The sequence below is a fragment of the Monodon monoceros genome, unplaced genomic scaffold, assembly GCF_005190385.1.
Source record: "Monodon monoceros isolate NGI ecotype Baffin Bay Population unplaced genomic scaffold, NGI_Narwhal_1 Super_Scaffold_2, whole genome shotgun sequence".
Classification (NCBI taxonomy): domain Eukaryota; kingdom Metazoa; phylum Chordata; class Mammalia; order Artiodactyla; family Monodontidae; genus Monodon; species Monodon monoceros.
This window is the reverse complement of record NW_021703776.1, coordinates 19129830-19157534: the sequence shown is the minus strand read 5'-3', so window position 1 is coordinate 19157534 and position 27705 is coordinate 19129830. Positions and strand designations below refer to the sequence as shown.

Here is a 27705-nt window from a genome sequence, read left to right as displayed (position 1 = left end):
ATTTTTCCCCTGTAACTGATTTCTAATCTCATAGCATTGTGGTCAGAAAAGATGCTTGGTATGATTTCAATTTTCTTAAATTTACTGAAGCTTTATTTGTACCCAAGATGTGATCTATCCTGGAGAATGTTCCATATGCACTTGAGAAGAAAGTGTAATCTGCTGGTTTCGGATGGAATGTCCTATAAACATCAGTTAAATCTATCTGGTCTATTGTGTCATTTAAAGCTTGTGTTTCCTTATTAGTTTTCTGTCTGGATGATTTGTCCGTTGGTGTAAGTGAGGTGTTAAAGTCCCCCACCTTTATTGTGTTACTGTCTATTTCCTTTTATAGCTGTTCGTATTTGCCTTATGTATTGAGGTGCTCCTATGATGGGTGCATGTATATTTATAATTGTTATGTCTTCTTCTTGGATTGATCCCTTGATCATTATGTAGTGTCCTTCCTTGTCTCTTGTAACCTTCTTTATTTTAAAGTCTCTTTTATCTTATATGAGTATTGCTACTCCAGCTTTCTTTTGATTTCCATTTGCATGAAATATCTTTTTCCATCCCCTCGGTTTCAGTCTGTATGCGTCCCTAGGTGTAAAGTGGGTCTCTTGTAGACAGCATATATATATATATGGTCTTGTTTTTGTATCTATTCAGTAAGCCTCTGTTTTTGGGTTGGAGCATTTAATCCATTCACATTTAAGGTAATTATCGATATGTATGTTCCTATTACTATTTTCTTAATTGTTATGGGTTTGTTTTTGTAGGTCCTTTTCTTCTCTTGTCTCCCTCTTAGAGAAGTTCCTTTAGCATTTGTTGTAGAGCTGGTTTGGTGGTGCTGAATTTTGTTAGCTTTTGCTTGTCTGTAAAGCTTTTGATTTCTCTGTCAAATCTGAATGAGATCCTTGCCTGGTAGAGTAATCTTGTTTGTAGGTTCTTCCCTTTCATCATTTTAAATATATCGTGCCACTCCCTTCTGGCTTGTAGAGTTTCTGCTGGGAAATCAGCTGTTAACCTTATGGGAGTTTCCTTGTATGTTATTTGTCATTTTTCCCTTGTCGCTTTCAGTAATTTTTCTTTGTTTTTAATTTTGTCAGTTTGATTACTATGTGTCTCGGTGTGTTTCCCCTTGGGTTTATCCTGCCTGGGACTCTCTGCGCTTCCTGGACTTGGGTGGCTATTTCCTTTCCCATGTTAGGGAAGTTTTTGACTATTATCTCTTCAAATATTTTCTCCAGTCCTTTCTCTCTCTCTTCTCCTCTGGGACCCCTGTAATGCGAATGCTGTTGCATTTAATGTCCCAGATGTCTCTCAAGCTGTCTTCATTTCTTTTCATTCTTTTTTCTTTATTCTGTTCCATGGCAGTGAATTCCACCATTCTGTCTTCCAGGTCACTTATCCGTTCTTCTGCCTCAGTTATTCTGCTATTGATTCCTTCTAGTGTATTTTTCATTTCAGTTATTGTATTGTTCATCTGTGTTTGCTTCTTCTTTAATTCTTCTAGGTGTTTGTTCTTTAATTCCTGCATCTTCTCCATCTTTGCCTCCATTCTTTTTCCGAGGTCCTGGATTATCTTCACTATCATTACTCTGAATTCTTTTTCTGGAAGGTTTCCTATCTCCACTTCATTTAGTTGTTTTTCTGAGGTTTTATCTTGTTCTATCATCTGGTACATAGCCCTCTGCCTTTTCATCTTGTCTATCTTTCTGTGAATGTGGTTGTTTTCCACAGGCTGCAGGATTGTAGTTCTTCTTGCTTCTGCTGTCTGTCCTCTGGTCTAATCTATTTTCTTTAGCACACATATTTACCCTTAAAGTTTTCTATTAACATTAAGAGTTACCCAAGATCTATATCCTCACTCCAAGCAAGTTAAGAACTTTGGCAGTATTTTAATTCCTTCTTCTTCTCTTCTTGTCAGTCTCCCTCTGTACCTCTCATATTGAGGTCATCTGGGCTTTAATTCCAATTTTTTATTAAAAATTTTCAATAATCAATACTTTTTTCAGTCTGAACTACAAGCTTTACTTTTTTCCTTGCTCACTCCTCTTTCTTGAATCTATCATATTTCTCTTGGATTTATTTCCAGGTATACATCTTCTAGTAATTCTTTCAGAGAGCATTCAGGAGTAGTAAACTTTCTGAACCCTGTGTGTCTGAAAATTTTTATTTTTCCCCAATACTTGAATGATATTTGACTGGAGGGGAATGTTATGTTCCAAATAATTTTCTCTCATAACATTAAGATAACTGCCTCATTTTATAAAATTATGCTTAGTGTTACTAAGGAAAGTATTATACAGTGAATCTCATCTAGAAGCTTTTAGCATTTCCTCTTTTTTCTGCATTCTAAAGTTTCTCCCTGATGGTCTAGGACTGGATATTTTTCCATCCACCTTGCTAAACATTTTCATTCATAGGAACTATGTCTTTTTCTTTCTTCTTCTTTTTTAAGTCTTGGGAACTTGTCTTCAATTATATTTCTGAATATTTCATTCCACATATTCCCTCTGACCCTTCCTCCTTTTGGAATTCCTATTATTTCTAATGTTAGAAGTGCCAATCTCCCCTGTACACTTTACATTTCTTTTTCTTACATCCAATAACCCTAAGTTTTGGAAAGATTTCAAGACTCAAATTTCCAGCTCATTAATTTGTTCTTCAGCTATGCTAATGCTCATATTCAGAGGGAAAAATCCATTAAATTTGTTTCAACAATCATATATTTTCATTTCTCACATCTCTATTTTTTCCTCACAAAATCTGTTTTAATTTCACAAATGCTGTCTGCTCTCTTATCTCTCTGAGGGTATCAATTATACTTCTTATAAAATCTCCATTTGTTTATTCTGCTACTTCTATTTTCTCAGCTCTTAGTTCTCTAGTTTGATGAATTTTTTTTAATGGAGTGGATTTTCCTCAGATTTGATGATTCTAGACCATTTGCTTAGATTTGTATCTGCTATTCTTCCTTAGTTTTGGTGTAAAAATGCCCACCAATGGGAGCAGATGTGCCCTTGGGTGGGGGGTACCACAGGGGTCCTGGAGGTTTCCAGTTTCCTGGCATTGCCCTGCTTCTCCATTCCAAGTGTCCACATTCATTGTCTGTTCCTAGGGGCAGACATGCCTGCACAGAAGTGTGTGTAGTCAAAGACTCACCTACTTAGCAATCCCGACAGCAGGACTCCAGAGACCCATCTGATTCCTGTGTCCAGTACCTAGGACCCTTTTGTAGTGTGTCATTCAATATATGTTTTGGATTATAGTTTCCTCCTTCCATCGATCCTTTTCTCCTCTCTCTTTCTCTCTCTATTTTTTTTCCTTCTTTTGTGCAACACTTCATAATTCCTGACTCAATTAGGGCACACTCTGTTGTCATTATAGATTCATTTGCTTGTTTTCTGTAGTTTCCAAGGATTTGGGGCAGGTGGGGAAGACTAGAGCATGCTGTGTTGATTCAATGGTCTAATATTCAATTATACAGCCATAAAAAATGAGATAATGCCATTTGCAGCAACATGGATGTACCTAGAGATTATTACACTAAGTGAAATAAGTCATAGACAAATGTCATATGATATAATTTATATGTGGAAGTTAAAAAAATGATACAAATGAACTTATTTACAAAACAGAAATAGACTCACAGACATAGAAAACAAACTTACGGTTACCAAAGGGGAAAGGTGGGGAGGGATAAATTAGGAGTTTGGGATTAGCAGTTACAAAATACTATATATAGAGACTTCCCTGGTGGTCCAGTGGTTGAGACTTTGCCTGCCAGTGCAGGGAGTGTGGGTTCAATCCCTAGTCGGGGAGCTAAGATCCCACATGGCTTGTGGCCAAAAAACCAAACCATAAAACAGAAACAATATTGTAACAAATTCAATAAAGACTTTAAAAATGGTCCACATCAAAAAAATCTTTAAAAAAATACTATATATAGAATAGATAAACAATAAGGTCCTACTGTATAGCAGAGGGAACTATATTCAGTATCTTATAATAACGTATAATGGAAAAGAATCTGGAAAAAGAAAAAGAAAAAAAAAAGGATCTGAAAAAAGAATATATATATATATATATATATATATATATGTATAACTGAATCACTTTGCTGTACACCTGAACCTAATACAACATTGTAAATCAACTACACTTCAAAAAAATAGTTTAATATTCATTACATGTGTGGAGCTTCTCTAACATGAATACTTCGGTGACAGCAAAAAAACATATTTTTTAAAGTTATCTGAATAGTTAAAAACATACAATGTTTTCATTTGGGATGAAAGACAAGTATACAAATTCTATATTCTAGTAATGTGTTTTTCTACAAAGCCCCCTCCCACCCAAAGACAGCCTCAGATGGGTGAGATATGGTAGTTGCTAACTAAATGATGTGTTTGTGAGGTTAAGCCAAAGTTCAGAAAGGCTCACATAAATTAACAGTGTATCTATTTAAGTTTCTCTCTTGCTGAAGTAACAGATGTGTCTTTAGGAAAAAGAAAAGAAACTTTAAAATCCCACGTAAAATAAGCCTATCAACATACAGCTTTATGATGTAAAAGGCAAACAGCTTTTGCATCCTTGTGATCTGAGATCAAATAATTTGACTCAAATGGAAAGAAAACAGGAATATTTGGAAAGTGGTTTCCAAAAAAGTCATAATGACACTGGCTTTTTTTTCTTGCCATTCATATGAAATGTTTTGAAGCTATTATTAGAGAGGACTGCATATTCTTTTTTCTCTCTCTCATAATTCTTTTTTTTTTTGGTACGCGGGCCTCTCACTGCTGTGGCCTCTCCCATTGCGGAGCACAGGCTCCGGACGTGCAGGCTCAGTGGCTGTGGCTCACGGGCCTAGCCGCCCCGCGGCATGTGGGATCTTCCCAGACCGGGGCACGAACCCCTCTCCCCTGTATCGTCAGGCAGACTCTCAACCACTGCGCCACCAGAGAAGCCCTCTCTCATAATTCTTATGGGAGAAAAATATAGTTAAACGAGATGAAAATATTATATCCATATTAATAATTTAATTTCTCTGTCTTAAAAGAAAGTGACCTCAAAGCTACAATCCAATCAATTTAATTGGTCACTCTTGAATAGAGTGGGGGTTTACCACCTACGTTTTATGTCTATTTTAGCATGTGAGCTTTTGATGATAAATTCTGTGGGTGGTGATGGCTGAGGGGACGAATGAGACAAATATTCAGTAAATCCGGCTGATAAAACACAACAAGAATTTCACTACCAAGTTCCTAATCTGTGTTTCTTTGTCAGCTCGTACCCTAGGTAAAAATGCTTCATGTTAATTTGATTGTGACAGGATTTTTTCCCTGGAGCTTTGATTATAAATTATTATAACAGCTTTCTTTCTCAGATCAATAAAGCATCGTTTGGGAATGCGTGGATGTGGAGAGGGGGCACACACACACACATTCACATACAACGCTATGGATTAAAGCAGCATTTTACCATCATCCCCAGAGAAAACACTAGTCTCATTATCCTTTTATACCTTTTTAAATAATATAACGCCAATGTGGATAAATGGTTCACCAGATGAGAGCACAAATGAGGTAGTTCTGAGAGGGGCGGTGTGGTCTGATATCCTAGGGGAAAAGCTACAAATAAACCTAAGGTGTGGTTGCTAGAATAATTAAGCTGCTTTTAGAATTAAGGTGAATTAATTGTGTTCTAATTAGAGTGGCACAGGTGCTTTTGTCGAGCACATTATTCTACGTTATTGGAACAGAAATCTGCTGACAATGTCACAGCCTGAAAGTATCGGCCTCTTATCTGTGACCAAAACCCTCACTACTGAGAAGTGGCCAAAGAAACCACCTGAGTCACTGAGCGAATGGAATTTGCTCTGATGTTCCTCTGTATCTGTGTTGAATTTAGCTCTTTTTTTAAGCATAAATACTTTTAGTTCATTTTGTTTGTTTTGGGAGATGAATATTTTGGTTTAGCCACAAATTCTCACATCAGTAGTGCTCTGAGATAGCAGAATGTCTGATCTGTTAATTGGAATATATTTTTTGCCAGCTATTTTTCTGGATTAGTACATTAATTTTCTAAAATGTGTGTGGTTTCTTCTAATATCAAATCTATTCCTTTCTAAGCTTAATTCATAAAGGTTTTTTTGTGTGTGTTTGTACTAAGTCTCCACTAATGTTAGTAGCAGAGAGCTGTATGGACCATTAATCCATCCAGTAAGCATTCTTTTGTTCTTTTATAGATGATTTTTGATAATACAGCAAGCTAAAACAAAGAAGAGGGCATTCTAGGAGAGGGAATATGTGGATATGAAGGCCATAGGTAAAAATAAATTGTATCTCTTCCCAGAAGAATAAGAGGACATTAGGACTTCGAGGACAGAGATAACTTGGTAACTAGCTAGCCAGCTAACTACATAAATAACAGGAAAGCGTTTACGCATGTATCAGAATGGTACCACTGAAGACTTGTGTTTCTCTCTCTGCTTTAGTGGGATGGAGACTGGGTATCTGGACAACACTGTGGCATCATTTGTGTTCCTAGAGGATGTAGGTCTCACTGAAGAAAATGACCTACAACTGCTGCATAGGTGGTATTAGCTTGGAGAGGTGAAGGACTGGAGGTCACGAGTCTCTGGTGCTTCAAAATTTGGGACCCTCTCATAGGCAGTTAAGCTCCATCATCAGGAAAGGGATCTGAATTGGTCTTTTATATCAGGGGTCAGAAAGAAAGAACTGATATGGTGATGTAAAGCTGGTGATGGACCTTTTATCTCTAGAAGGTAGGTAAAGAAGACTTGGCATGCATTGTCAAAGTTCTAGACCCCATCAAAGCCCATGGATCTCTGAGGGGAGTGGAATGAGCCCTATGTAGTACAAGAGCTACAAATGAAAGCAGCCAGGTTCCTGGGGAGATCCTGGACACAAGAAAGAGGAACAATGGTTGCTGGTCCCTCAAGGAGACACCACAGCCACACTGGACATGGGACTTCAAGAGTGACAGGAACCTTGAAAGAGAAGGTTCTGTGGACTGAAGGGCTTGAGCATCACTGCTAGGCTTGGAAAGGTCAATAGTGCACCCTTGAGGGGGTGGGGTCCCTCAAAGTGTCAGTCTCCTTCAGAGGCTTCCCACAGCTGGACTTCCCTGAGGTGGGGAAGAGCAGGGCTGGGTCAGCTGCTGTAGAAATCTAGCTTTCAACAGTGAGAGACCCTGATGTGGCAGCAGAAGGTCAAGCAGCAGTAGCAGTGGCTTAGGCTGCTGGTCAGATTTCCCTTTTATTGGGTCCAAATGCAGTTTCTGGGCAATGCATAGGAAGTGGGGAACCCAAGAGGTCATCAATAGTGGCCTTCTCGTCCCTCTGACACTTAGAATCCCATCCAATTTTGATTGAATTTGTTGAGATCAGAGGGATGTGATTACCTCAGATGTTGTGTTCTGGGAAAGTTCCTCGTAGTTAAGCAGTAAATTATTGCTATTTCATATCCATCATGAAATTACACTTTATGTTAATTTCATTCATCTTCATCATAGTCTTAGAAAACATACACTAAACAGCAGTAAGGACCTGGTGTTATGATTACAAGTGTATAGTGTAAAAAAAAAAAAAAAAAAGCCAGGTGCAAACCAGAGAATTTCTAGAATTTCTTTCCAATTCATACTACCTTATGAATTTTGTTTCTCTGAACCTATTAATTTTTTTCAGCTTGAATTTCTGAAAGTGCTACTCAATTAATAGGAAATATCTTAGGGCCACTGGACCCAGAAGAAGTCACATAGTTCAGAATGGCCAGAAAATACTACCACCAAACCATCCTCATTGTTTCAACCTCAACCCCATATTCTTTCTTTAAATATCTCTCAGGGACTTCCCTGGTGGTCCAGTGGTTAAGAATCCCCCTTCCAATGCAGGGGACGCAGGTTTGATCCCTGGTCAGGGAATTAAGATTCCCACGTGCTGCAGGGCAACTAAGCCCACACGCCACAACTAGAGAACCTGCACACTACAACTAGAGAGCCCATGTGCCACAACTACAGAGCCCACGTGCTCTGGAGCCCACACACCACAACTAAGAGAAGCCCACACACCTCAACTAAGACCCAACACAGCCAAGAATTAAAAAATTTTAAAATATTTTTAAAAAATCTCTCAAAGATTAAATTTTACCCCCTAAATCAATTTTTACAGATCACAGCCACACTCCACTGAAAATCAGGTAACAGCATCTGTAAATCTCAGACCCCAGGAAGACAACTGAAAGTCTCAATATAAAAGTAGTGGAAAGATTTTATATTCTATACGCATTGAAAAATAAAACACATTTTCCCAGTAAAAGCTGAAGAAACAAAGATGAGATATAAGTGATTCAACTGAAGTTAAAAGGTATTTGCAATCACAAAAATTAGTATGCATAAAAACAGTTGATTGCTTAATAAAGAATGTTTAACATAAGTGTACCCCTTTTGGCTTGTCTATGATAAGGATCACCAGTATTAAGCATACTTTTGCTATTTAACAATATGCATTTAAAATATTTCCAGTGGAATAAATGTAAGTGCTATACACAGCATGGGAGATAACAATTACTTACCCTGTAGGCTGGCTCTCAAATTCTTCTGACCACTGCTCTTGAATATCCTCTGTAGAAAGATCTACATCCCGGGTGGTGGCAAAATTGAACTCACTGCCTTCATTTCCATGGAAATAAATGGAGTTCCCATCTGACTGACAGCTATGCTGTAGATAAAAAGAGAGCATGGGGTGTCTGTTGAATTGGTTTTGTAGCTATATCTGTCTTACTCATGTATAATTAGAGTTTTTAGAAAACTCATTATGTTATTCCCTCTATGGTGGACTCCGAAATCAAAAGAAATTGTTACCTCTTTTTTTTTGGTCTTGTTTAATTCAATTACAGTTTCTCTCTAGCTTATTAAGTTATCACGAAAAAGGAGTCAAGAGGCCATTTGAGCTTTGCCACCTCAGCCTTCAGTATGAAACAAGAATATTTTAATTGGAATAATTTCCCATCTTTACCACAGTCCTTGTTGTGGGAATTAAGTGTGATAATGACGTGTCATATATTTTCAATACTGTGGTTACAGGCTAAATCACACTGACCTTCTCAATATTCCATATATTTCTGGCTTGCCATTCAAGCCTTTCACAATTTGTCTATAAATGGGATATGAGCCGAATAGCTTGCTAATCAAAACATGGAATACAGAAAAGGTCAAAGTAATCCCTGATATGATCATATATTCTCAGCCAGCTTTTGAGTAAAATGTCTGACCAGACCTAGGAAGTGCATGATGTCCCCAAGGAGGAGCTCATAAACAACAAACTTTGTTATTCTCCAAAAGAACACCAGGCTTACAAAGAATAAAGAAAAATAATTTTTTGTGATGCTTTTTTTTTAACCTACATTTTTTCAGCTTAAAGTGAATAGTCAAAGGCAAGATCCAACTCTGGAGCTGAGTAAACTGAGTATTTAGTTTTAAAAAATATGATAAGTTTTTGCATTAATCATTTTTTGGTAATGTCACACATAGAGAAATGCTAAAAAATGAAAGACCAAACATTCTTTTAAGTTTTATATACTCTTAAAATAGGAATGAAGAAAAATAACTGGACAGAGAGTATCAGTTGGGCCCAGTGACTGTAAGTTCTGCAGGGCAGGGGTCATGTCCCTGTATTCCAGGTTTTAGCACAGTGCTTGGCATATGGTAGGAATTCGAAAATATTTGTTGAGTAATTCAATAAATGAATAAATGAATGATATGGTTATGCCTTTCAGGTAATTAACTAATCTGTTATGGAGAACTCATGATGTAGTAAGCGTTAAGGAAGGTACTGGAGGGAAGGGGTTTATAAGAGTATAATAATATCTAATCTTTGCTCTAAAAAATTACAGTCTAGTTGATATTTATCAAAGGCAGCATATGGAAAGCTAATGAGTGGAGGAAGGTAGGAATCACTGTGTCCAGGGCTGGTCTAGATGTGCAGGCTTCATGTATGAGCAGGTCTTCAATTGGCTTTAAAGGACTGAGAAAAATCCAAGTTGGATGACAAATGTGAATAAATTACATAGGTGATAAGTAGGCATAATTTTGAGAATTAGACTGGAGCCTGACTGTAAAGGATCTTAAATGGTAATCTAAGAGATCTCTGCAATATGCCATCAGCAGTGATGTTCTAAAATAGAGCAGTGATGCGTGCAAAGAAATGTTTTATGACTATTAAACTAATTATGGCAGGTAAAATCAATGGGGAGGGATATCAGACTTCTATACTGAAAGAGTAAAAAAGCTTTCAGAAGCTTCCAGAAGTTCAAGAGAATTGGAGCATATGATCTTGGGGGAGTCATTTCACAGCACTAAGACGTAAGGCATACCCACTGGGCCTGCCATCAGCTTAGATAATACTGTAGTGTGTGGCAGGCTTCACCTGCCTGAGGCTCTTCTTCACACCACAGTGAGTACAGATTATTCACGGATGTTAAATTGAGCTCATTATATATGATCCTTAACCCAGGTACATTGATCAAAACTAGGATTCAGGGCTTCCCTGGTGGCACAGTGGTTAGGGGTCCGCCTGCCGATGCAGGGGGCGCGGGTTCGTGCCCCGGTCCGGGAAGGTCCCGCGTGCCGCGGAGCGGCTGGGCCCGTGAGCCGTGGCCGCTGGGCCTGCGCGTCCGGAGCCTGTGCTCCGCAATGGGAGGGGCCGCAGCAGTGAGAGGCCCGCGTACCGCAAAAAAAAAAAAAAAACAACCAAAAAAAAACCCTAGGATTCAGTTTATTTAGACAATAGATTTTAGAAGTTTCACTACAAAAAGAAAAGTTGTAATTACGTGAAGTGATGGATATGTTAACTAACATTATTGTGGTAATTATTCTGCATTAAATACATCTATCAAAACCCCCCAAAAAACAAAACAGTAAATAGAAACTGTCAAGCAATGACAAACCCAAGGATCCTCTACTACTATGCACTCTGTAAAGATAATGAATGCTAACTAGAATAACAAAGATTACTTTCCTAATAATAAATCCACCGAGCTCTAAATAGTGGTTTTCACAGTTATCTTCCCATTCTGGAATCCTGAACAACTATGGCCTATGTTTATTTAGAATTAATATAAGGACTCTGACACTGATGCAAATGACATTAGGTCACTGTCCAAGGAAAGGGCATATATGAAATATTATACATGTGAAAACAGAATAATCTATATTACAATTTAAAAGGTTATATTTGTGTAATGAAAAGAGTGACTTGCTTAACATAAAACCTTGGTCATTTCTGGCTAAACATCAATTTAATTATTTCCATTTTGATTCTGTTTACCTCAGAATTGTTTGTTAATATTTTAAGACTGTGTTATACATAACTATGCTTTGCTACTCTTCCAAGATTTATATTATTAACATATTTGATGCATATTTTAATTTAGTTGAGATAGAAAATTTATGTAAAGAAACACATCATTATGAAACTGAATACCATACTGTTAAACTCACTTTACAAAATTAAAATGATTTGGTGTTTTAGAAAAATTGAAGTTTTTTTTTTTAAGATTTATTTATTATTCATTTTTGGCTGCGTTGGGTCTTAGTTGCGGCACACAGGATCGTCGTTGCAGTGCGTGGGCTTCTCTCTAGTTGTGGCATGCAGTTTTTCCCTTCTCCAGTTGTGGCGCCCAGGCTCTAGGGCGCGTGGGCTCTGTAGTTTGCGGCACTTGGGCTCTCTAGTTGAGGCGTGCGGGCTCAGTAGTGTGGTGCATGGGCTTAGTTGCCCCGCGGCATGTGGGATCTTAGTTCCCCAACCACGGATCGAACCTGCGTCCCCTGCATTGGAAGGCAGATTCTTCACCACTGGACCACCAAGGAAGTCCCTTAAGTATATTTTAAAGGATCTTTTTGTTAGTTATTTGGCTGTTACCAAATACATTTGGTAGTTTAGTAGATCATTTGTAATTATACAACTATTAAAAACTGGCTATCAAAAACATATTTTTTATATTTAATATTGTATCTATATGAAATGATGGATGTTCACTAAACACTGTGTTAATCATTTCATGTGTGTTAGTCAAATCATTATGCTGTACACCTTAAACTTCTATGGTGTTGTATATCAATTATATTTCAATAAAACTGGAAGAAAAAAATTAGCTATCAATATACCTTTCTGTCATTATAACTGCTAGCGCCAGCGTATGAAATACAAGTAATATTTATCATAACAAGTATGAAGAAAACCTGAGAAAAATGAACACTCACTTTGAGTGTTAACCAATTTTCATAATTGCAAATCTAAAAACTAGTAGGATGTCTTTGCCAACTTTCCATGAAGGACAGCATGGTATAGTTTTTTACATAGTTCATTTTTATAGGGAAGGAGCTGTTCTTCACCAATTGGCAGTAAAAGGACAATACTCAAAGTCTAAATTCAAACAAACAGGGCAGTGGTTTATAACAGTCAGTGCTGGACTTGCAGTGAAACATCTTAACCCTGTCTGTCGAGTTTAGGGGAAGATTCATATTCCACTCTATTCTCTCTTCCCAAATGGGCCCAATGCCCTTTTGGGTGTGGAGGGGGAAAAGTATTGCTCTTTGAATGTTTTCGTCATCATAGTCTTAGTACATCAACACATTGCTAAAGAAAGTTTGTGACAGACCCAAAGCGAACAGCCACAGCTCAGCGTGAAGTGAATCAAATCCCCCGTCTCTTAGGAGGATGGGGCTGCCAATTTCTGGGCAGCAGGGCCTGGAGATGCACTGAGTGCACACACTACAACGGATGGCTTGCTCTGCTCCCCACCATGCTAAGGAGATCAGGACATAATTTCTGCCTCAGCCATTATGAGTAGAACAGATGTTTTCAAGGTTTGGAGTAAGGGTAATATAAGCCAGCTGGGTACTATTGGGACTATAAAATAGGGGATAGTCTGTGCAAAACTGGTGAATTACTGAGCCATTTGAGCAGGAATGGGCCTACCGAGAAGTTGATTATGTATAATCCTTATATTTAGGAATCCTGGGAAAGATAGGGGGCCAGTCAGGGTTCTCATTCTGAGGATTCCTGCGTCAATTACAAGGCTAGTTAGAGTTTTACATTAATTCTACTTTAGAATTGGTCACAGGGGGCTCAGTGTCTTAGTATTGGACTGGTTTCCCAGATGCTCTCCAAACTAAGAATTTATGCCTGACTACATTCAGATTGAGATAGAGCCCCTGTGCCTCTGCTTGTTTGAGATTACATCTCTGCCTCTGAATGGAAATCCACCACCTGTGTGGGTAGGGGTGCTTGAACTTTTCCCTAGAACCCAATTCAATTAATTTAGCACTTACATGAGCTGAGGTGATTAAGGTTAGAAAAAACCCCAAAATACTGGAAACCAAAAACATTCTTGACAAAGAATGAAAACTCAGTTACTGTCCATCCTCAAGGAGTTTGGGGATTGGAATCAGAAGGCATGTTCTGATGCATTTTCTCTACTGAATGGCTACATGGTTTTGCACAACTCATTTAACCCATCTAGGCCTGTTTCTTAGGCTGTGGAATGGGGCCAATAATATCTATTTCCTAGAGACGTTGTTAGAAGCACAAATTATATTTTATGTGGAAGTATTTTTTTGAAATCTCTAAGTGGTACAAAATAATTGTTATTTTATTTCTAAATATGCACTTTTCCACGAATTTCTAAATATGCACTATTTTATTCCCTTTGTAATATATACCCTTGGCAGTAGGTTATAGAGAAATAGAATATTTAAATCTATTTTAAATTGTTTCTCATTAGACTAATCACTAAAATTCTTCAGATCAACTTAAAACCTTTAGTAAAATGTAAAAGAATATGTTGCACAATACAATATGGTAAAATACTACAAACATTCATTCATTTTCAGGGCATACTGAACCATCAATTAGAACTTTAAAAGTTCTCCAAACTTTGGCAGATTACTAAACATTTTCCTTAGGAAAACTTAATAATGCAAGATGTGTGCCACCACTTTTCTTACAGATGAACTGTATATCTATGTATTTATGTTAAAGAGCCAAACAAAATGTGAACTGAAAGAATTTCAGAAAATTGCTCTCAGTGATTTTAATACCCAGCTGTTTTTGTTCAGCATCTATTCAAACTCATGTCATTTGCGAGACAATTAAAATCTAAACAACTTCGTAAGACAGTTAAATGTCTAACTCTGTGAGATACGTGAGCTTTAATATAACAAGAAGAATACTTTGGAATTCAGGGCTACTTTACTTTGAGTATGGTAAAAATATAGCAGGTTTTCTTGAGTAAATGATTACAAATAACATGTGACTTCCTGAGTCTTAGCTTTTTTTTTTTTTAACTGTTGAATTGGAGACAGTTTTAATAACGGAAACGTCCAGCATAAATGAGGGTACAAGAAAACAAGACTCTATTGGTTATGATATAAATTGACAGGATTATTTTGGTTGAATAATTTCGCAGTATCTATTTTAAAATTTTAGTGTTTAATGCAACCATACCCAGAAATTCCACTTCTAGGTATCTGTGCTATAGACAAAAATAGCATGAGTGCTTGAAAATATATGTACAAGGCTGTTTACCACAGCATTTCTTGTTATAGAAAAAAAGAGGACAAATTTCCATAAATAAGGAATACTTAAATGAATTACAGTAGAGCCACATGATGAAATACTACACAAACATGAAAAAGAACAAAATTGATCTGGAAGGTGGATGAGCTGCTATCTTAAGTGGAAAACACAATTAACAGAACATATTATCATGTGAGTCTTAGCTTTTGACTGACTTATGGTGAGTATATATCAGGTAATTAAGAATTTATTTTTGGTAAAATAAAGGTATAAATTCTGCAGATGGCTCTATATATTTCTTTCTATCCCTAGCCTTCCTAATTAAATTAATGATGATGTTAATTATTATTTTTACTTCATTATTTTAGCATTGACCAATGACAGTTTTTAAAATCACTTAAATATCATCCTTATTCGTTTCCATCTGTCAATCAAAAATATTTTTCTACTTTGCTGTTAAATGGGTTTCCTTTACTTGAAAAGCAGAACACCCTGTAACTGACAAGAATTTGCCATTCAGAAAAGCATCGACAGGAAACATCAGTGAAAATTCCTCAATATAACAAGTCTTTGGCCACAATTCAGGATAGCATTTTTCTAAGGCTGCTCCCTATACGCTGCTGGAAATGTTAATGATTTCACCTCTGTACTTGTAAAAGTACTTACAATTGCCTTCACCATAGTTTAATTAGGTTTTCATCAAAGATGAACACTGAGGCAACTCTTAATATTATCTCCCTGGGGTCTAATGGCCCTGATGATTCTTTCAGACATCTGTAGCCTTACAATTTAGTTTTGACGATATCCTTTTAGTTGGAATGAGTATATTGGGCATTTGGGCAATGCCAGCTTGCAGAGAGCTGGTGGCAGATGGAATGAAATCTGCCTGGTATGCCTTCCCCTCCACATGAGCAGAGAGCCATCCATTTCCTCCATTAAGGAGTTGTCACTCAGCCCACCCAGCTGGAAGACCATTTTTGATAGCCAAGCTGGCTGGTGGCAGACAATTCAGATACAAAGCACACTTTAAAAGGAGCTAAAACATCATTTGTAGGAAAATTGAAAATGCACAGCTTCCACCACAGCCAATTTTTTAATGACTGTAATATTTTAAGTGATTATTTTTGCCACTTCAGATTGCTCCTTAGAGAGGAGAGGTTTTTAAATTAAAATCTAGGCAACGCATAACAGTTGAGATATGAGGAGCAGAGGAAAGAGAAATAAGATGAATAAAATTAATTAAAATGGCATTGTTGGCAGAGCCATAAATTAGCCACTGGTTGGAAATAAAATATATTGGTATAGGAGTTTCTGGATTAAACTGGTATGTATGACTGAGTGACTAGAAATGGACTGATCTACACCCTACAAATCATTGTGTTTCCTAAGCCTTTCACCATGCTATAGCTATTATCATATAGAAATATATATATTTCCTACATCCTGGTTCAATGGTCCTTAATGGTACAGACTTTCATGCTTATAAAAAAAATAGGAAGAGAATGATTTCTCTCATGAGGCAAAATGAATTTCTGTCATTTTCCACACGTTCAATTTCTAGGTAATTTAATGCCAGTTAAAAAACTGAAAACTTGGCTATAAACACAGTCCAGGTGCAGGAGGGCTGAAGTGCATTTTCTCTAGTCAACACAATAGATTCAACCACAGTGAGCAAATTTTAGGGAGCTTAAAAAGTGTTTCTTTCTCATTATTTTATGGATTCATTAAGCATTTGAACCACTTTGTACAACGATTCATAAAGATTCAATTCATGGTATATTTTGTAACAAGTGTGTAATTATTTGGCAATAGTTATGACAACTCTAAAATGGCAATAGTGACAGATTTGAATTGGAGTAATGAGAGAAAGAATAACAATGTAAAATTCCATAGGGCAGTTGTTAACCTTGTCTGTAGGGATCAACTTAACTTTCAGAGCATCTGAAGTTTTCAGACTGGCCTCCTCAAATTAAGGCCAAGAATGCCAGGTGCAACGTGGGAGGCTGCAAGATACTGAGGAACAGAAGGGCTGGGGCTTTATAATACAATGTAGTTGGCTTTGAAAATCAAAGCTGTTTGATCTTGGAGAAGCCACTTAACCTCTCTGAGCCTCTATATTTTCATCTGTGAAATGGGGCAATTGTGGGGATTAGATGAGATAGTGTTAAGTAACATGCTTATTCTAAAGACTGATGAATCTTAGGAAATCAGTAAATGCTAATTCTCTTCCTTCTTTCGTCCCCTATCTTCATTCATTTATTTAAAAAACCTTACCTTAATGAGTGCCGCTATGCAAATAATTGGGCTATGTGCTGTGCTAAGTACAAAGATGATGGGTAATGTTACTATGTTTTGGATGTTCAGACAGAATAAAATAAATTTCACATTGAATAACGTATTAACTTAATTAGTGATTAAACGTGTCAGCTTCAGACCATAAACAAACAAGAAAAGGGTGCATAGTCAAGGAGGCTCTGGGGATTTGTTTGGTTATTTTTAGTAGAATTTATCGAAATTATTTGTTTCTGTGTTACTGCCACTCTTGTCATGGTGATTTGGCTCAATTCCATGTTTCACTAATGCTATTCCACATTAATTACTGTACAAATAGGCTGCATTGGGGGGAAATTGTGAAAAGCACACTACTTACGTTTAACCCTTCATCCCCAAAGTACTCTTATTAGCTTAAAATATATTCTGGCTCATTCTACAATATCATGTAGCCACCTCTTGGGGGAAACATGACAATAAGAGCAATGCAATCCAAAGTGAAGAACATCCCAAGCAAAGGGAATTTACAGAGACAGCATGCAATTAACCAAGCTGGAATCTGGCCAGAAAATCATAGGTTAACATTCCGATTCTTAATGGAAAAAGACGTGGGAACATGGTCTCGCCACAAGTCTTACTGAGCTCAGGTTTATCCTCATTAGAAAGCCGGTACTCAAATCCCTCAAGTTACAGACCAGATAGTTTCCAGTAGAGCGATTTGCAAAGCACATTTCTGGAAAGCATATCTGATTTCCTCCTGTTTGTCCTTACATTCTAAAAAAGGAAAATCACTGAATGGATTTTTTAAACCTTTTTCTGGGGTGCCCAATTCACGGAAGACAAGTTAGGCATTATAGTAGGCAGATACTGTTCTGCCAGGGGATTATATTCCCAAAAAGCACATTTAAAAATAAATTCTGCTTTGAATGTGATCACCCCTTTCACCATTTGTCTTTGACTTTTTTCACTAGCCTTGACTTGTGTTAAGACTACATTTTCAGGCAAATAAATTTACATTTTTTTCATAATTTGGATATTATAACCTTTATTCTCCATTAATGATTCAACAGTTTGTGACAATAGTATTAGACAGGTGACAGCAGAATTCCAGAATGAAAGCTCCAATTTTTATTCAGGACTGGAGATCTGCCTAGTGTCCACTGGGACAAGGAATTTGGCAAATGCATAATGTACAAGAGCTATAAGAAAATTAATAGACTCTCTTGCTCTGACTTAATTCTTCTCCTTAATGGGTTGTTGATTCACCTGATGGCTGTTGTCTTCATTAGGACCTTTTGGTGTTTGTTCAACTAGGAAAATTGACACTATCATTGGATATTTATCAACAGTAAATGGAGGAGAGAGGAAGCAGTCTAACTGCAAGTAGAAATACTTCTAAATTCTGTATACTTAGTTACTCCCAATCCTTGGCACACATCTGCAAAATTTAATAATTTACTTTTTAAGAAAATTTCTTTTAAATACATTTGAGCACAGCCTATTCTAAAGGACAAACCTTCACAACAGAATCTGTGACATTTAGTACTGATTTACTTCTCAACGCAAGTTGACATAAAAGTGTAAAAGGAGTAATCTGGAATTCTTTGCTATCCATACAATGAACTAGGGTAATAAATAGAAAAAGATTAGCAGATACAGGCACAGCAATCAGAGTGGGAAGATTTCTTAAAAATAAAAAAATACGAGGAACAGCCCATATCTCCTAGTGATCTGCACTTAATCTGTGAGTCAATTCCAGAGTTGACAGAAGCCAGTGATTTATGCCTTTGCAAGCTGAGGGTAACCAGGCTAGCTGAGCAGATATAAACATTCATTAACAGTGAGTGAGCAAAGTGTGCTCTCTCTCTTTCTCTCTCTCTCTCTCTCACACATGCAGATATCAAGGAGTTGTGGATGATTCCTGCTTTCAAAATAGAAATTTTGGCTGCCACCAAAGATGGGAGTGAACAAACAAACAAAATGAAGCAGCTGCTTGACCAATATTTACCTCCATGGCGTATTGATCCATCTGGAAATTCTGCTTCGTTGAGTACTATTAAAAGATGAAGAAAACAGAAAAAAGCAAAAACCAAAAAATCTGCTCATAGCTCTGTCCAAATCATTTGTTCCTGGGTTCTCCTCTGAGTACTTTCCTGACCTTTGCAGCTCTTCTCTCTAAGGGTGAGTTACAGAAAGCAGGTAGCTGTAGCAGCTCCAGGCTGACCCTTTAAAATCCTACATTTAGTGTTTTTCTTTGAACTTGAAATTAAGGACATTTTCAGATGGCAGGATGTGTTTTTGAGGAGTTGGGAAGAGATGACTTTGATGGATTTGTCCAGATGTTTCAAGAATGACTAAGGACAATTAAGCACTAAGTACTCAGGGCCTTCACAGACATGCAATGTTCCCCTACCACAGATATAAAACTTGGAGGATAAGGCCTTCCTCATAGTGCTGGCACCTACAGATGACTCATGAAATGTCACCATTACTGCTGCTGCTGCTGCTACTACTACTTATAATTATGGTTATTATTATTTATTATCCAGTATCCATACTACTCAATGGAGATGGACATGAGAATCCTACCCAAGGTGAAACATTGATTCTTGATTCTATATGTCTTAAATGGAAGGGGCCAAAACATTCATTTCCCTTAAACCTTGATGACAAAACATTGCTCTGCAATGAGTTGGAGCACCAGAAGTTGCCCTGAGATTAATCATTCCCCCATTTCAGGCAGGAAGAATGTGCCTCCCACTATTATATGTGGCAAAACACCCACAGCCATCTGATAGAGAGCAGTGCTGTCAGGGGATGGCAGCTGTGGCAGCAACAGCCAATTCTAGCAACTGCAAATGATGGACTAACAGAGTATACTCCCTATCTTTAGAATAGGCACAACTGACACAAATAATTCTTGATTAGTTTAGAAATTGTATATAAAAGTAATTTAAAAAAAGGATGCAATATTCTGTAAAAGAAGGAAATACCATCGTAACTAATAATGAAGGCAGGTGTTTCACTGTCAAGTGGGTTCAGGCTCCTTGCCTTGCTGAGTCCACAATGGACCTGCTGTGGAGACTGCTAATGAGGCTGGTGCTGTGGCTAGCTTTCTGACTTGCAGTACTAGACTTATTGGCATTCAGACCCCCACCTATTTGGTTGTGAACAGAGGCCTGCTTAGGGATTCATGGGAAATAAAAAAATTATGATGGTAATTAGAAGCACGATAAGAATGTGGTGCCGCTTTTCTTCCAAGTGGGCAGGTTCTCTGGAAAAACACTGGAAGCTGAGTCAGGCAAGGCCATGACCTTGTAAAGAGAATGGAGGAGAAACACAGACAGCTGTCTAGGAAGAACATATTAATTCTGTAACCTCTTACAGTCCTCTTCAGCTTACCAATACAAATAAAAAAGTGCAACAAACATAAGGTCGGGTTCTACATTAAAAGCCGATACTGTTAGACATTTACTTCCTATTAATTACTAAAGAGCCAACAGATGGTAATGGCCTTCTACCAGCCCAGGGCAGATTTAAACTGGTGACCTATAATTGCAGTTCTCCAGATCACATAACTCCTTAAGTTAATTACTCCATTTGGTCTTCTATCCTTCTTCCCTACTTGAGATAAACAAGGACAGGCTCAGATGAAATGAATTAAATAGTACCAAAGAAATTGAAAAAAAAAAATCTCAAGAAGATAAGGAGAAATATGTACTATGAACGCCAGTGACTCATTTTTATATTTCCTATTTGACCTGCCACCCTCAAACATTATTTTCAACATCAACTGGACACTTTACATACTCACTACTCTCTATTACCTTATTTTATGAATGGTAGCACTTAAAAAATCACTTGTTGTTAATCAAGAAAACTACTATTAATATTATAATTACATAAATGTCATTTCAACTTAATTCCAGTGGAAACTATTTCTTATTTTGATTGCCAAAGTTACACCTACGTGCAATACTTGTGTCCAACCTAATCAATTTACTGCATTTGATTTTGATATTACTTTAATGACATATAAGGATGACATAATTTGTGAGTTCTGTATTTTTTCTATCATTATCTCCCCCCATTGTAGCTATCAGCTCAATCCTTTGCCTTTTACATATTTTTCTCCATATTCACTTCCCTGTAGAGTTTATTTGTTCTCAAAGTTTTCAGTGAAGAGGACACATACTTATTAGTCCTTTATATATGCCAGGCACTGTTCTAAGGGTTTTACATGTATCTTCTTATTTAATTATCACAACATGAGATGGATACTATTACTATCCCTGTTACAGGTGAGGACGCCAAGGAACCAAGAGGTTAAATAACTTGCCCAAAACCACATGGCTAATAAACTGTGAAACCAAGATTTGAACCCAGTTAAGCCCATTTTCTTAACAGTTGTGCTATATCCAGTCCCATTCACAATATTTTTAGCTGCCTGCATGTCATCGCTGAATATAAAATTTATCTTCTTTCCCCACAAACTAGATCTTGATATTTTTTCAGCTTTTCATTTGTTCAATTAGCACAATGTATCATGTACCAATACTGGAGATTCAAGAATGGGAGAAACAGTTCCTGAGCTTAAGAAGCTAACACACTAAACAGGGAAACAGAAACATAACCACAAAGCAATGTTGTAAACACTCTCATAGATGTATATTTACGGCATAACAGAATGTTGAAATGGAACTAGGTTAGTATTGGATTTGGTTAAGGTGCCAAGAAAATAGGTAGCGACTGCTCCACATTCCAAAGAGAGGTGATGGACCAACTATAAGGACTTAGCAAAAGAGGCGGTAAAATGGCTTAGCCACTTACTCAAATTGAGAGCACACAAGCCTGAAGCTGAAGTATGTAGGCAGCTGGAAAGCAGAGACATGATTCCTTTAGAGAGGGGTGTTGGTGAACTGTGGGTCACACCCATGCCCCTCATCAGGGGAGGAGGGTACCTTCCCCTTGCCTCAAGCATGGTGCTCAGGACTTCAAGAACACCCCTTGGAAGGGATGCTCTAAAGGCTTAGACTAGTGCCTGGGGCTGCCCGGCAAGTAACAAGAGGGCTGCACTTCAAAGTAATTAACTTCTCTTCTCCCAATGATGGATTCAAGGTGAATGTTTACCATAGACTAGAATTGGGCCCATGCACACAAGAGGCAGTCTGGTTTGTCTAAGATCCTGCCCCCAAGGTCTTCCTGGAGGGGCAAGGAGCCCTTAGCAGAAAGAGGCTGAGGTCATGAGTCAGAGGCCCAGTGGCTAGGAGTGGAAGTAGACATGACCTGAGAGATGCATTGGGGAGCTATAGGTGAGAAATCCCCAGTTCTGGTGAAAAGTAGGGGCATTTCCAAAGAGCTTTTTGGTAGAACCAAGAGAGAGCCAGCTTTGATCACTTGCCAGACCAAGGGATCAATAATTCCAGCTTACAGTGTCTGCCTCTTGATTCTTCTCCTGCCTCCTTACCCAGCCCTGGATGGTTCAGAGGCTAAAACTCATGGCGGTTAGCAAGGAGAGAGAAGGAGCTGACCTCTATCTCTATCCCTACTCAGCAGACCTAAGCTGGAGGAGAGGAGAAGATATGGGCGAAGCTTGGAGTTTGCATTATTACGGTGAACTATGTGGTATTCGTTATGGAATGGAGACTGGTGACTAAAGTGATTGATTGCTTTTTTGGTCTAACAGTAGTCTGGGGACCTACCTTAGGTTTGTGCAAAAAGGATACAGGTTAAAAAAGCTGTCTGAGTGAATGTGAATGGTCACTAGCGAGGAAGAAAGAATGTTTTTTTGTAGCCAGTCTCCAACCTCAAGTCCTGCTTATTCAACCTCATGGTTATAGCAGCACAGAGAGGAGCTAGATGTTAACTATGCAAAACTTCACCCAGACAATGACATTTGAACTGGGCCCTGAAGGATGCTGGGGAATGACTAGGCATAGAAAAAAGAAAGGTGGAAAAGCATGTCTAAGGGGGTGGGAGTGTGAAATTCTGTGTTGTGTTTGTGAGGCTGGCACACAGGGAAGCAGGAGATGAGGATGAAAAGTTAGGCTGGGCCGAGATTGGAAATCGCCTTGAATTACATGCTAGGGAGTTTGACTTGTCTCCTCTAGGCCTACACAGGAAGCCATCAAAGGTCTTGAGTATGGAGGATGCATGATGTAATTTCTTTTAAGGAATGACCATGTCATTTTTTGTCACTGGCGTCCCTTTGTATGATCCTTGGCTCCAACATCCTTGTCACAGGAAGTCTGCTACCATGAGACTGTTGATTTCTCTTTCTTTAGTGTCCCCCTGTTCTCACTCTATTTCACCTTCCCTATAGGTTACTGCAAATGCCTCCTACCTCCATATGGAAAATATTTTAATACTCCTTTCTCCTTAAGTTCACTTTAGGTCAGCAGTGGTGGACCAGTAACTACGATTGTGAAAATAATATCAGCTGTTGTAGTGTGGAAAAAAAGGAAGCAACCAGTGCTTGGCCTGAACTTACTAAATTCTGATGTATCAAAATCTGTCACCCAGAGAAAGGAATATATAGTACAAATGGAATAAAGCTGGAGCGAGATCAAGAAACACGAGAAAAACAAGAAGCTTTCAGCCTATAGCCAGAGAATGATGGTGAAGAAAATAGGCAGATAAATTAACAAATAGATGATGGGAAGAAACACAGGACCAATAGGGAGCATGTCAGTTTATATTTACTACTTGTAAGAGCAAAGTTATGTGGAGCTGAGAGCAAGAGTTCTGAAGTCGGATTCCTGTATTTGAACCCTGGCTCTGCCACTGGAAAAGGGGCATTCTGGACAAGTTACTCAACATGTCCATGTCCACTTTCCACATCTGTAAAATGGGGCTAATAGAACACATTTTTATAGGTTTATAAAGATCAACTATATGAGATTATACATATATAATCTCACACACACATCTGGAAGAGCAAGTCCCTAGAATAATAAGTGAACGATAAAAAGTAGCTGTTCAGACTTCCCAGGTGGCACAGTGGTTAAGAATCTGCCTGCCAATGCAGGGGACACGGGTTCGATCCCTGGTCTGGGAAGATCCCACATGCTGCGGAGCAACTGAGCTCCTGTGCCACAACTACTGAGCCTGCTCTCTAGAGCCCGCGAGCCTCAACTACTGAAGCCCGCATGCCTAGAGCCCGTGCTTCGCAACAAGAGAAGCCACTGCAATGAGAAGCCCGTGCACCGCAACGAAGAGTAGCCCCCGCTCACCGCAAATAGAGAAAGCCCGCGTGCAGCAATGAAGACCCAACGCAGCCAAATAAATAAATAAGTAAATGAGGAAATTGTTCACGTTCAGAGCAATTAAAAAAAAAAAAGTAGCTATTATTATTTAACCAAAGGGTATCCTATCTGTGCTTGGACAATTTTCCTTGAATAAACTCTACTTTGTAATGATGCACACTTTCTTGATTGCTGTTAAACTCGATCTTCGATTTAGTTAAGATGTAAACATCTTGGAGAGTTTTAATGAATATAGAAAAGATAACGTATAGGTTGAACAAACAAACACCCTCAAAACTAAAAAGTCCAAAATAAAGCAATGTTCAAAACATGTCCTATGACCAATAGGAACATCGAGATATGCCTTCTAATTGGTTGTATTCGGTTTTCATCTCAGAGGCCACCCGGTAAAGGAACAATATTTGGTGGAGAAATTGCATACAATTTAAATGAACAATTTTTATTTCTAGAACTCCAAATCACTTGGCAAAAGCAATTTTTCATGCTTAAATGTTTGAGCCAAAAAGCAAAAGGTTGGTCATGCAAATGAGTTAAAATGACAAACTCTTAGATTTTATCATTGCACTTATTTGAAATTTTAAAAAGAAATATCAGCAGGACTTCCCTGGTGGCCCAGTGGTTAAGAATCCACCTTCCAATGCAGGGGACGCGGGTTCGATCCCTGGTCGGGGAACTAAGATCCCACATGCCGTGGGGCAACTAAGCCTGCACGCCACAACTACTGAGCCTGCACGCTCTAGAGCCCGTGTACCACAACTACTGAGCCCACACGCCACAACTAGAGAGAAACCTGCACTTTGCAATGAAGAGCCCTCCTGCCACAACGAAAGATCCTGTATGGGGCAACTAAGACCCGATGCAGCCAAATAAATAAATTAATTAAAAGAAAAAAGAAACATCAGAGAAAAGTTTCTACTTGATAGCCAAAGACCCTGGTATAAATCATTACTACAATGACTTTTTTCTTAGTAGGCCTAGGTAACTAGGCAAGTCTCAAACATGTGATTAGTAAGCTTATGAGTAAGATGAGAGACCACAAAGCAAAAGTATACTCCACACAAAGTTGTAATTTAAGTAACCATTACTATGAAGCAAAACCACACTTCATGCATTTTTATCATGGGTGGTACCAAAGTACAGTGCATTAAGGCACCAAAAAGCTAATTAGATTAGTATAATGATGACTTACAAAACAAGGCATAAAAAGTACATTTATATAGTAATGGGAACTGAGACCAAATAATCACCGATGATTATCACGGGAAAAGGATGTGAATCCCAGGCCCCGAGGTCTCCATGTGTTTCCTGGGTTTCTTCTTGCCAATGTTGAACAGTGACAACAGAAATCCTTCTCTTAATCAAGTAGTAGTGGGATATGACATGGGATATCCTTACAAAGGTTCTTTTCCATACCCATATGAAAGGCATCCATGGACTCTCTTTAAAGGAACCAAATTTTTAGAGTCTCTGTCAAAACAAATTTCCATAAGGTTTCCTGGGTGTTTTCTCATGCTGAGCAAAGATGATGTCTGTTCCTAATGCTAGTCAACTAGTGTAATTTCATCAACTTAAAACAAAACGTCTACAGTTTGATTTGTTAAGCAACAAGATATTGTGTCAGGGGAGTTTCCTAAAAAGGTGAAGGTTTTCTAAATAATTTGGAACCATTTTGAACCATGTTTCTAGAATTCAAATAAATTATTAAAAGGAGATGAGCATCTTAGATCTTTATATTCTGCTTGGGACTCCTCCTGTGACCTCACCTCCATGGAGCACAAGATTTTTTTTGTACCAGTGAGTCACATTTTAAAAAATTCTCCAATCTGCATCTGTACTTTATTTGTATATACTGGAAACTTGAGAGAGTCCAGCTGAGGGTCTAATGGTATTTTTAAATATTGCCTAGGCACAATTTCTTACTCTACACACTCTCTGGACAGACAAGTTCATGATTTCAATTCTCATTCAAAAGGTTGATAATTGCCAATTTTGGATCTTCCTCTGAGTTTCTGATCCATATATCTAAGCTCCCACCAGATGCTGCTTCTTGCCTGCCCCCCCCAGGATTATCAAAATCAACATGTCCAAGGTAAATTCAGCTCCTGTAATCCCGTTCCTCTTCCTGTTTCCTGTTTCAACAAATGGCATCGTTGTTGAAACAACGATGCCCAAACCTTGTCCTTGACACCTCCCACTCCATCATCATCTCAGTCAGTCCCCAATCTTCTCCATTTCCTCCTAAAAATCTCTGAATCCATCCATATTTTCCCATCATCTCTCCCCTACTTCTGGTCAATGTGATCACCCATAGGACTACTGTTTGCAGCCTTCTATTTGGTTTTCCTGTATGCACTCTTTCCCTTCCATTCTGTCCTCCAGCCTCGAAGGGATATTTCAAAACTCAGATCTAATTATCTGACTCTTATTCAGAGTACTTCAGCGACTCCCTATCAACTTCAGGATAAAGTTCAAACTCTACAGCAGCTTTCAAGAGCTTTAAGGTTTCACCACTGGCCATATCTTCAGACTTTATCACAAGTCTCAACTCAAAATCTGTTAGACAACTATTTGGAACATTGTCCAAGGCCTCTGCTTTGTGCTATCACCTTCCAGCCTTTATGTATGTGATTTATGATTCTAGAAACACTATTCCTCCCTCCTGGCCAATTTGAAATTACCCTTCATTCTCCACTTGTATCCCTATTCTCTTGGATAGTCTTCTTAATCCCTCAAGTCTGGATTTGGTACTGTATGTTGTATTTCCACAGCACTCTAAACTTTCCCAGCAAATCAACAATGATGCTACTTTGCACATGCACGTTGACATGTCTAACTCCCCCACTAAACTGACAGCCAATGAAGGGAAGAGACATATCTGCCTTTTTATGTTTATATTCTCTAGGTTCAGCCCAGTACATGGCACCATGGATTCTCAAAAATACTTGTTAAAGGGATAAATAAATGAATGATTTTCCATGCTTACAAGGGAGGGTAAAGTAATATTACCTGTTCTCTTAATAGTGGCTTTAGTAAAACTGTTATCTTTGTACAATTTGGTTTACTGAGCTTTAGGTTTTAGAGGAGAGGAGAAGGAACAAAAGATAGATCAAACCTTCACTGTAGCTCCTGGGAAGAAAAGCCAGTTGCCCGTGTCTATTGGATCCAGATTATCTTCTAAAACAACTTGTCTGTGAGCTGAGTTGATGACCAGGACGTTATCTAAAGCCCAGCAGGCTTCATATACTTCACCTACTCGGAGATTCTCCTGCTTCCACTGAAACTGGACGTTCTCCCCTTTGGCGTCTTCAGGAAGGTAGAGGATATGGACGATTGTGCTGACATTGGAAGGGGCTCTGGAGAGACGAGAACTGGTGTCACAATAAAGTTCAACAGTGTCCACTTTACTTTTCTTAGAGATCCTTTTTGTTTCTTAATTAAGACTGTGGTTTTCTTATCTTAAAAATATTGTACACATTACAGATTAAATACTAACAATCGCATACCCCTTAAATCTTTTAATACATGCTGATTATTAAGATGTTCGTATTGAGTGATGAAAGTTTAAATATTAAATGTCTTAATGAG

At 38.2% G+C, this 27705-nt stretch overlaps 1 protein-coding gene across 2 annotated transcripts in view; it reads right to left on the bottom strand.

Moving 5' to 3' along the window:
* Window positions 1–27705, bottom strand: part of RELN (reelin) — a 519854-nt gene that overhangs the window by 196346 nt on the left and 295803 nt on the right. For both annotated transcript variants that reach the window (XM_029233992.1, XM_029233993.1), the window contains exons 10-11: window positions 27233–27473; window positions 8580–8725 (exon numbers count right to left, since the gene is read on the bottom strand). In XM_029233992.1, coding sequence (XP_029089825.1) covers window positions 8580–8725; window positions 27233–27473 — 387 coding nt within the window. The remainder of the gene's footprint in view (window positions 1–8579; window positions 8726–27232; window positions 27474–27705) is intronic.